Below are 11,999 nucleotides of genomic sequence, written 5' to 3'. Positions count from 1 at the left end.
TCTGTAGGAAACTTAATAAATTTCTCATGGATATTGTCAGCCAAAAATTGAATGAAATTGAAAATCATAAGGGTCTTCTTGTAGTGGAAAATGTGGAGAGGAATCCTAAAATGGGCTCATCTACCCACTAATTAGAATGATAGCCTAAAATGTAATAAATGATAGAAATAATTTGGTTGACCTGATCAAGGAAAATGGAAGAAGGATATGGAGGATTCTTCTTAGGTAATTGGGCATTCTCTGGCAAGAAAATCTCAAAAATTCTGGCTTTGGTGGGAAAGTCTAGCTTTTGATAAAGCTGGGTGAGGGCTTCTAGGGAGAAAGGGGAAAATTGTCAGCCAAGAATTGACTGAAATTAAAAATCATAGAGGGCTTTCTATAGGTGGAAAATGTGGAGAGGAATCCTAAAATGGGCTCATCTACCCACTGATCATAATGATAGCCTAAAATGTAAGAAATGATGGAAATAATCTGCTTGGCCTGATCAGGGAAGATTGAATAAGGATATGGAGGATTCTTCTTGGGTAATTGGGCATTCTTTGGTAAGAAAATCTCAAAAATTCTGTCTTTGGTGGCAAATTCGAGCTTTTGATAAAGCTGGGTTAGGGATTTTAGGGAGAAAGGGGCAACATTTTCCACAATATGGGCCAATATCATTTGGTCAATGGATTTGGCTGTTATGGTGAAAAGAATGTCACTTGTAGGGGCAATAATGGTTCTCTGGGCGGGGACATAGCATGCTTGACATCTTCTAGTAAATTTTGGAGCTTGGAATGTCAAAGGAAAAATAGAAATGAGGGAGGTTTGACTCTTAGAGTCCTATCTCATTAGTCTTGTATGTGTGCTTATCCTCTAACCAACAATATAATTCCAAGAAATCGTAATCAAACTAGGTTTCATTGATTCTATAATCCCTATCAACTAAAAAGTGTATGATCTAAATTTATAGAAGGGGGAATTAAAGTTTTAATGGTCTTGTCTTGGGTCTTAGTCTTAGGAGGCATGACTTCAAAAGATTTCTGAATAGTATGAATATGCAGAGGAGGCTTACCGAGCTCAGAAGCAATAACAATTTGTCAGGCGAAAAGGAAAGGGAATGGCAGTGTATGTCACAGTTCTGGTCGTGGAAAAGCTTTGATGGGGATCACTGAAGGAAACTGTAAATAACAAAAACAATTAGGAATGAAAGGTTGAGAATGACAAGCTCGGAGTTGTTTAAACACTATGACAAAGTCCCGTTGGAAATGACACGGGACCGTTAGGATGAATGGTTACCCGGGAAAAATCGAAATAAATGACAAATGATTATTTTCATTGGAAATGCATTTAATTGGCCCAACGGTCTTGACAGGTGGTGGGCAGAGAGTGGTGGAGGAAGAGCAGTGGATCATGGTAGAACGGATAAGGAAAACGCGGCTTCCAGAGGGGGTAACGGGTAGTAAGTGGTATCGTTCGGTTTGGGGGGGGGAGGGGGGGTGTGCAAAATCACCACAATACACCACGTAAGGGGTAGGGCCCAGCGAGAGAAACCACCTTCCAAACCCACCCGATGGTAAAGGCAGAATGCCAAGAGGGGGCCAACAAAAGACGAGGTCTGTGGATGAAGCAGGGGATCAGATCCTGAGGCACTGAATGTGACTGAACTTTAATCGTAAGCAACAAAGAATATATGTCCTTATGCGCTTTTATCATTAGATTTTTGAACTTAGGATAAGGATGGATTATGAAAAGTATGAAATAGTTTACCCATAGTGTGCACATTTAGTTTTTCAAACTTAGGATTATGGATATATAATGAAACATTTTGAAATACATTATCTGTAGCATGCACATTTTCCTCTTTTGCCATATCCTCAAACTTAGGATAAAATTTAAATAGGCAAATATTTACCAAATCACCTAATCTACCTACCCTTAGCTAGACTAACATTTTTATTTCTGTCTCTAGGGTGCACTTAGACTAGCAAACCTGTTTTATTTTCTTTTATGCATAATCAAAAAACTAACAAACCTATCCATTATTTCTCTTATTGACCCAGATCAAACAGTTGGAACAATGTCATTTTCTACCTAACTAATGATTTACCCAGATTAAATTGTTGGATAAACCTTTATTTTCTATCTAATTTACATAAATTGAAAGGAGTTTAATCATGATTATACTGTATGATTAAACTAAAACTAGTGATTGTGGAATTTAGAACAAGTTGCACACAACTTTATTTTACATAAATGAAGCAAAAACTATCTATGAGTAGTGGCATTTATACTTGCAACACTTTCATTACTATTCTTTTTTCTTTCTTTCTTTCTTTTTGTGGGGTTCAATCTTTCTTCTTTTTCAATATTTTTCTTTTTTTCTTTTTTTCCTTCTTTATACCCTCTTTTGTTTTTTTATTCTATTTTTTTCTTTTATTTGGAAATCATTGGTAGATTGACAAGTATTTACAAAATAGGATTCCCGAGATATAACACTTAATTACCTTGAGATCCTATAAATTATAGGACCCTAACATGTGGTTCAACAAATTTTTCTAGGCATTTGACTGCACTCTCACCGGGCCACACACATGCTAGTTATTGAAATTTTCAACTTCTACCAACAATGGAATCTTGAAACTCAGAGATATGAGCAATATAATATATTCAGTGGAACTGTTCAAATGACAAGTACATGAAATAATTTTATTCACTTTGTAGCGTTGGTGATGTGTATGTCATTATAAAGGAAGAACATGAGTATTGACCCGATGAACCATTGTATGGCCACATTGTGAACTCAAACATATCTAAAGTTAGCTTTGGAGCTCAAGTGACCATAACTGCCCCATTTCCAAATTTTGATGTAACTTGGAAATGAATTCTTCCATTATTTTATCAACATTATCTCTAGAATGATTGACCATAATTAGGCATACTTTATTTGAAGAAGAATTCAACATGAATAACGGAATCGCCTTTTTAGATCTATAAATTGAAAGTAGAAGTACAACTCCCAATATTGCTTTGGCTATGCGTGAGAGTGGTGAACAATTGTATGTCTGTCAAAAATGAAATACTCAAAGACTGTGAATGATACAAATAGATAAAACATTTGTTGTGAAATGATATGTTTATTGGATTAGATGACAACTTCTACATGCAGTTTTTGAAGGCTCTAGATTCATGACTATGATTTGGTTTGCTATTGGTTTGAAATGCTTTCACAATGGATCAGCCTCTGTCTGCATAAGTGTGGAAATGATTTATATACAATGTGGTTGATACCAAGAGTGCAATTTTTTCCTTCTTGTGCATAAGTCATTGCAGAAGATCATGGCTATAACAATGTGTGGATGGATGTGAGTGTAGATAGTTTTTCAAATTGCAAATCCGGAGGATTGATGAAAAACTTGTGGATTATGTAGTTTTTCTTCTAAGTATGTAATCACACACAAAGATATCATGGGTAAGTAAATAATGTTGGTGCAATTTGGTGAAAAACATGCAGACAACGTTGACAAAATTCTACTGCATTTGGAGCATTGCTCTAATGTTTAACGACGCAAATGTGCTGACATATCGGTATTGCAAGGATGAGATGGAAAAGTATTTCATCCTATAGTGATTTGTATACATGTTTTGTATTTTATGTTGAGTCCTTTAATGTTGAATATGCTACTATCCTTGTATTTTCTATACTGGTGAACCATGTGAAGTAGTGTAAAGGTGAAGATATTGAGTTGTCATGTTCATGAAAAAGTTATTAAGCCATGTAAGCACACTTTAGTGCTAATCAATCATTGGTTGTGATGAAGAGTGTCATTGATGTAGACTCATTGCATTAGGTGAAAGGTGTCAAAGTTGGTTCCATGGAGTTATTGATGTCATTTGATTGCTACAACCTTGTAAAATGTTTATGAAGCCTTGTAACAATTGTTCAATTCTTTTGATCATGTCTTGAGAATTCATTGGTGATAGGCATGTAGAGTAAATATTTTTCATATGTGCTTGTTACAACGATATATGAATTATTATATATCCTATGTATCAATCAAGTTGTTGTACAAAGTCAATATTTTGGTCCATGAGGAATAGCCTTTAGCAAAAAGGCTTTGATTGCAGGATTATGATGATGATAATGCTTAGGGGGAGCATGTACAATGTGTTGTTTCCTATCAGATGTGATTATTATGTTGTTGCTTGAGGGAGTTGTTTTGAATTTTTTCACCATGCATACTTCTACTATGTAATGGTCAATGGATGTTGTTGCCGTTGATGGTCATATGTATGTTGCTGTTGTTTTGGCCTGAGATTGACCTTGGTGTAGATGTAGCTAATGGTTGAGTTTGATGTTGCTACATATTGAGTTAGAGATTGTTGATGGGTTTGTTCTTCTTGGGAGGATGGTGTTATTGCTCATTGAGTTAGGAAAGAGAGTGTTTCTTCCCACACTATTCTATTGTGATGGATATGGTTTGTTGTTGCTTTATGTTGGTCATCATATTTTTTTTTTTTGCTTCAGGAGAGAGAGCATTTGACAAATTCATGTTGTCACTACTTGGATACATCTCTTTGTTGTTGTTGAGTTGAGTGTGTTGTTTCTGCTTCAGGACAAAGTGAATTGTGGCTACTACTGCTTCTTATCATGCTTGTAAATCAGATCCAACTAGTGCTCAGGGGAAGTTATTGTGATGGTCAATAGAGTTATTTATGAGTTTAGCCCTTTGCCATTAATGTCAAAGGGGGAGTGCTTGCAGAGATCTATTTCAGAGGTCGGTATCTGTTGGATAGATCAAATGGAGTTGTAGATTAGTAGGGGTTTCCATCAATGCAAAAGAGGGAGATTGTTGGCATTGATGTTGTGTTGCATATGCTTTGATGATGTAGTTGTTGGATGCAATGTTGATTGGTTGATATTTATGTCAACCTGGTAGCTTGATTTGTTGGTACATGAGTTACAAATTTCTCACATATCTTTGGTATAGGTGTTCTTATTAGTATAGTTGCTGGCTATGATTGGTTGCAGGTGTTAGTGTAAACACTAGTTGGTACTTGATTGTGTAGATGGTTTCTTTGACAGTTGTATAGGTGTCCTTGGTATTGGTATTACCATGGTACAAGTTCCCTTGGTATTTGTATTACCATGGTATTGGTGCCCTTGGTATTGGTATTACCATGTTACTTGCATATGGTAATTGGCTTATTACTTTAACAGTTGTACATGTTCCCTTGGTATTGGTATTAGCATGGTACAAGTCTACTTGGTATTGGTATTACCATGGAATTTTCACATGGTATTTTAGCTTGCATGCTATTTACAGTTGGTTTTGGTATTACCCTGAGTATTTGCCCATGGTATTTGTTTGAGGTTGATGTGTCTGGATTCCTAGATGTATATGGGTGTATATTGTTGAGTTTAACTTGGTGGTTCAAGCAGTGAATGAGTGTGTGTGAGAGGGTGTGCTATAGTGCTTTGTGTAACATATTGCATATATGTAGCAAAGTTGAACAATGCATTTATTAGATTACATTTTCAGATCAGATCAGAGAGAGGTTATTGGGTTGCTCATGTTGAGCAGATATGAGAGCCCAATTTGAAAATATATGAAATGTGGTTCGCGTGGAGGTGTTGAAGGTGTTAAGGCTTCATAGCAAATAGTGTGTGTTAGGTTCCTATACCAATAGGAATCATAATTTTTGAATAGCTGAGATTAAACCTATAATATGTACATGCCGTTGATTTTTGCAAATGTTTTCCATATTCAAAAAATTAAAAAATGTAAATAGGGTATGTCCTAAAAGAATAATCAAACGAAAAAAGGAATAAAAAGGTCAAAAAAGATAAAAAAAAAATATGAACCCCAAGAAAAATAAAAGACCATGAAAGTGAGCAAGTCAAAATGCCACTACTCTTTACCTTTTGTGCAAAATAAATGATTGTGTGCAGTTTGTAATCTTTGCCACAGTCCATGATAGTCAAAATGTTTAAACTTGACTATTTCATGTTTTAAATTTCATGTCTATAGATAGAGAATAAATATCTGACCAAACTGATTAATCTTGGCAGATAAGTAGATAGGTAGAGTAAATAAAAGGAGCTCAACTATTTAAACTGAGCCCTTGGATGTGATGAATTGATTTGATGTCAAAATGAGGTTGAATTGATATGCTTGAGCCTTGTGTTAAAATTTGATAGTAAAACCATCTCTAAGGAAAACGGACGCGTCTGCAACCCTAGCGCGTCTGCTGAGAGTTCCCGCTTGCGCCCTCCCTCATGGAGCATGGAGGCGGCCCTGCGGCCCCTCCCCCCTTCCCTCCGGAGATCGAAGCCTTCAAGGCTCTCGTCTCAGCAACAGGAAAGCGTCAGGCCTCTGGCCAGCAGCAAAAATTCGTCAAAAAACTGGATAGCATACCCAAGGTAGCTTTGCCTGAGGAGGAAATCTGCAGATCCGCGCTAAATCTTGCAGAAAAAGGTCTGATCGGTCAGTTCACCGGTTTGTGGCCATCCCCGAGAGCAGTCGAAGAATGGGTCAAAAGGAATTGGCTACCTTTGGTAAACGAAGGAATCAAGATCTATTTTGTAGGCAAAGGGTTTTTTGTCTTCTTGTTTGACAGCACAGAGGACAGAGGCCTGATTTTCAGAAATGGGCCTTATTTCATGGGGCCTCAAGGTCTCTACTTGAACAAATGGTCCACTGATTTTGATCCAGCGCAAGACGTACCCAAGGCGGTTCCTGTCTGGGTGCGCCTCCCGCATCTGCCTCTGCATTGCTGGAATCAAAGCTCCCTCCAATCCATTGGAAATGCACTGGGAAAATACATAGACCAGGCCCCAAGGAAGGATCAGTACTCTTGTGCACGGATTTGCGTGGAGGTCGACTTGGAAACAGGATTACCCGAAGCGATTCAGTTATCGGTGGCAAACTGGACACACATACAAGAGCTAGATTATGAACAGCTGCCATTCAAGTGCCGATTCTGTCATGAATACGGGCACTTTGCAAGATACTGCAAAAAAAGAAATGAGGAGACATCAGAGAAAGAAAAAGAAGAACAATGGAAACAGGCAAAGAAGACAACATTCAGCAGGCAGAATAACAAAAACAAGGCAAAAGGGACAGAGAACAAAGCAGACCATGGAAGCACGAGTAATCAAAACGCTGGCAGTAGTGAAAAAAAAGGCAATGAGGGGGACAAAAACCCCTTTGAAATCCTCACGCCTCCTTCAGATCCACTGGAAGCAGGAGAAGAAGAACCCCCACAGCAGGAGAATATTGAAACTACAGAACCAGGTAATAACCCAATCCCCAACTCATGCAATATCTCTTCCCCTTCATACGCAGATATAATAAAAAAAAGAAGAAAACTGTAGAGAATATGGGATCATCAGATGATGAAACATTTGAAAGGTCAACAAAAAGGGCTGGGAGAAGATCAAACAAGGAAGCTAGAGAAGAGGAGTCAGAAAGACAAAAAACCCTAGGCAGTCAAGCTACTATCGAAATGACACTAGGGAGGAATATCAGGCCTAGAGCCTCCAAAGGAGGAGGGCCTAACCCTATAAGCGGTAAATGATGCAGTTGATCTCTTGGAACTGTAGGGGTCTGGGTAATCCCAACAAGGCAGAGGCTATCAAAGACTTATTGAAGATGGAGACCGCGGACATCCTAATGCTCCAAGAGACCAAAATAGAAGGGGAAACTCTTCTAAACACCAGTGCTACAAAATGGAAATTTGACTCAGGAAAGGCTGTTAGTGCAAGAGGCACAGCTGGAGGAATAGGTACTTTTTGGACAAAAGACTTCTCTCTAGAACGATTCTTAGCAACCCAACATTGGATCTTCACAGAGCTGCGTCACACCGTAAGCAACCTTTCCCTCGCTCTGTTTAACTTGTATGTCCCTGTTCAGTATGAAGAAAAGAGAGAGTGTTGGAGGACACTTCTGGATTATATAGCGCAAATCAGCCCCTCAAATTTAGTCATAGGTGGTGATCTGAATATAACTCTAGATCCCAAAGAAAAGAAAGGAGGGATTCAGTCTAGAGATCCTTTCATCAATACAGTGGGCAACCTGATTCTGCAATGGGATTTGGTAGACTTCAAACCAGTGAAAGGCAAATACACCTGGACAAACAATAGAACCGGAGAAAATCATATTTCTGCCAGATTGGACAGGTTTCTCATCAGCAGCTCTCTAATGATGGACAAAAGAATAGTATTCACCAAGATTCTCCCAAAGCTCACATCGGATCACAAGCCTATCCTCTTATGCCTAAAAGAAGAAGAAGATCTAGGTCCCCTTCCATTTCGCTTCAACCCCCTTTGGGCAGGGAAAGAAGGGTTTATAGAAACAGTTCAAGCAGCATGGAGGATTGATGTTTTCGGTTCCCCAAGCTATGTGTGGGAACAAAAAATGAAAAACACAAAAAAAGCGCTCAAAAGCTGGATAAAGAAATCCACGCAATCTCCCAATAGACAGAGGAAGGAGGCAGTTCTTCAATTGGAAGAAATACAACTTGAAATGGAGGAGAAAGATCTCTCTTCTACAGATTTAGCTAATGAAAAATCTGCACAAAGGAATGTATTCTGTTCCTTCAGAAATGAAGAGGAATATTGGCGTTTAAAGTCTCGAAGCCTGTGGCTCAAATCTGGGGACAGAAATACCTCATATTTTCATAGACAGTGCAGGGCCCGTCTTTCGCGAAATCATATATCAGAAATTACCAGCACCACTGGTCAGGTCCATAAAGGATTTACTCAAATCAAAGAAGCAGCTGTAAACCACTTTCAGAATCTTCTGAGTGCAGAAAGTAATGGGAACGAGGAGGAGGAAGTGGAGTTTCTCTCAGCCATTCCAAATCTAGTCAGTGAAGAAGATAATGACTCTCTGATGAGTCCTGTAACGGAAGAAGAGATAACTAATATAGTCTGGGCTATGGAGCCAGACAAAGCCCCAGGTCCCGACGGTTTCACAGCACATTTTTATAGAATTTGTTGGGAGATTATCAAAACTGACCTCTTCAGAATGATAAGAGGGACCTTGAGAAAGGCAAAAATGGGTGGAGGAATAAAATCGACATTTCTTGCCTTAATTCCAAAGGAAACAAACCCAGGATCCTTCGACAGATACAGGCCGATTTCTCTTTGTAATACATCATACAAGATCGTAGCTAAACTGCTGGCAAACAGAATTAAGCCTCTTCTTCAAAAACTCATCTCTCCAGCCCAAGGAGGATTTGTGAAAGGCAGGCAAATTTTGGACAATGTCATTCAAATCCAAGAGGCTCTCCATTCCAGCCACTCTCGGAAAGAGCAAGGTATGATTATTAAACTAGATATGAGTAATGCTTTTGATCGTGTTAACCGTTCCTTTCTGCTTAGGGTGCTTGCAGCCTTTGGGTTTAGGCAGGAATTCATAAACCTTATTAAAGCTTGCATTGAAAACATCTGGATAGCTCCAATGGTAAATGGGAGACCAACAGAGTTTTTTCAAGCCACCAGGGGACTGAGGCAAGGTTGCCCCTTGTCTCCCTTTCTCTATATTCTGATGGCGGACACTTTAAGCAGAAAATTGACACGGGAGCAACAAAGTGGCATCATTCCTGGGATAAGAATCGTTCAAGGAGCAGTTCCAGTAAACCATGCGCTATTTGCCGATGATTCACTCTTGCTCGGGGGCGCTTCCATGAGAATTGCTAAATCCTTCAAGACAATTCTCCAAAAGTACTGTAATGTCACTGGAGCTCTTATCAGTGAGAGGAAGAGTGCAGTATATGGATGGAATACAGATGAACAAACTATTGAAAGGATAGCCAGTGAATTGGGATTCAAAGGCTATGCAGAGTGGGATAAAATAAAGTACCTTGGTCTACCGTTGACGATGGGATCCAACCGAAATTATTTGTGGGAGGAGGTAATATCCAAGTTTAAAAAAAAGATAGCAGCGTGGGGCGGAATCTGGCTTTCCACAGGCGGCAAGCTCACTCTCATCCGTTCGGTGCTCTCAGCATTACCCACTTTCCAAGCCTCCTTGTTAATGGCTCCAAGGCAAATCGCAGATCAGATCTCTTGTTTAATGAGGAATTTTTTGTGGAACGGAGGGAAGGGGAACAGCAATCGATTTCACTTAGTTAATTGGGAAATGGTGAAGCGTCCCATTGCTGAAGGTGGACTCCAAATCAGAGACCCCCATCATGCAAATCTTGCCTTGGGTTGCAAACTTCTGTGGCAGCTTATATCCGAACCCACGCATCCAATCAGCCAGCTCTTAAATTTAAAATATCTCAGAAATCGGTCGATCATTTCCTATAACCCAGCGCCTTCTCCTGGAGGAACACAGGCTTGGAGGCTTTGTTGCAAAGGGTTAGACTTCTTCAGGACACATTTGTATAAAATTCCAGGGAACGGCAAAAAATCATTGCTGTGGAGAGACCGAATCATGGGGCACCCTCCTCTTTCGGTCATAAACGAAATCGCAGATTTAAGAGTTTGGTTAAGATCAAAAGGAATCAGGAAAATCGAGGACATTGCAGAGTGGGATAACAAAGGCAATTGGCAGCGTTGGACTCTGCCCAACATACCAGCACGCCTAAGAAATCAGCTAAACTACTTCATGGAAGCAATCACAGACTTCACTCCAGTACACAAAGACGAGGAAGATTCATGGGGTTGGGGACGAACAGGGGTTTACACAGCCAAGCAAGGGTACTTACAGATGCAAGGCAAAAAGGACTCTTTGCACCCGGAAACAGTGTGGAGGCAGATCTGGGAAAACTTCAGCATCCCGAAGATCAATTTCTTCTTCTGGACCTTGTTTCATAACAAAATACTGACTGGAGAAAATCTTTGTAAAAGGAATATTGCAGGTCCACATCGATGCGTGTTCTGCAAAAAAGCCTTGGAGACCTCAGCTCACATGTTCATTGAATGTGAGTATGCTCAGATGGCCTGGGCCAGCTTCTTGGCGGGACTGAATGTTAGCCCACCGGTGCAGTGTTCAATAACAGACATGTTTTTGTCTTGGAAAGCTCGGTATCCCTACAGCATCGCAGAAAAGACTCTTTGGTATAAGGTGTGGATTGCAGCTCCAAAATATGTGTGCTGGAAGTTGTGGCTCTCCCGGAATGAAATTGTTTTTAATCAAAAAGAAATGTCTGCAGGAAATGTCGCAGAAAAGGCCAAGAAACTACTTATAGAAACTCTGAGACAAACCAATGTCAGAGACAGCTCCCTAAGAGATGAAGAAAGAGCATGGCTGGGTGATTACATTCCTTCATCGAGCCCTTCTTTAATCACCCGCCCAAAACTCAAGGAAAACTGGCAGATCCGAGACACTTTGGAAAACTTCCAGAAGTGGTGGAAATCTCAAGGAAAATGCACTATTTTCTTTGATGGAGCTTCAAAAGGTAATCCAGGCAGGTCAGGAGCTGGGGGGGTCATCTACTTCCCGAATGGAAGAAAAGAGGATTACAGCTGGGGTCTCGGAATTAAAACCAACAATCAGGCAGAAGTCCTCAGTCTTTTAAAAGCTTGCCAACTGGTCAGTAAAGGAAACCCAAAGGAAATCCTAGTGTTTGGAGACTCAGAATTGCTGATAAAATCTCTATTAAATAAGAAAGGGCTCAAGGATCCAATATTGAACAAACAGATATCAAGAGTAAATAGACTCTTGAAGGACTTCTCTTCAGTTCAAATCTACCACATTCTCAGAGAATTAAACACAGAAGCAGACAGCCTGGCAAATATTGGATGTAATCTAGAAAAGAACATGATCAGCATAGATGCAGGAGAACCATACATGGCAGCCATTCCTTGAAAGGACAAGTTGATCTTGTAAACGCAGAAATCTGTTCTTTTAGAAACAGGAAATTGTAAAACTTGATATGGCTTTGGCCATCCTTTAATAAAATATCCGTTGCGGTTAAAAAAAAAAAAAAATGAGCCCTTGGATGTAATAAGTTTAGATTTAGATAGTTTACTATTGTAAAGAAAAATAAAAATGTTTTATAAGGGTTTG

General features: G+C 39.5%; 1 protein-coding gene across 1 annotated transcript; it reads left to right on the top strand.

Annotated features, from left to right (window-relative positions):
* Positions 1 to 6,256: 6,256 nt before the first annotated feature.
* Positions 6,257 to 11,798, top strand: LOC149163410 (uncharacterized). The gene is made up of 2 exons (XM_089429117.1): positions 6,257 to 7,274; positions 7,726 to 11,798. The coding sequence occupies exons 1-2, from the start codon at positions 6,257 to 6,259 to the stop codon at positions 11,796 to 11,798; spliced, it is 5,091 nt and encodes a 1,696-aa protein (XP_089285243.1).
* Positions 11,799 to 11,999: the final 201 nt, after the last annotated feature.

Source organism: Pinus tabuliformis, chromosome 5_1 (assembly GCF_031772625.1).
Source record: "Pinus tabuliformis cultivar Carrire ecotype Pingquan chromosome 5_1, CPIR1, whole genome shotgun sequence".
Classification (NCBI taxonomy): Eukaryota; Viridiplantae; Streptophyta; class Pinopsida; order Pinales; family Pinaceae; genus Pinus; species Pinus tabuliformis.
Note: the sequence above shows the minus strand (reverse complement) of the source record. Positions and strands in the feature narration are given on the sequence as shown.

Coding starts and splice junctions, on each gene's coding strand:
- LOC149163410 (XM_089429117.1), top strand. CDS start 6,257: ATGGAGCATGGAGGCGGCCCTGCGGCCCCTCCCCCCTTCCCTCCGGAG. Junction 7,275..7,725: donor TATTGAAACTACAGAACCAG/GTAATAACCCAA, acceptor AATTTGACTCAG/GAAAGGCTGTTAGTGCAAGA.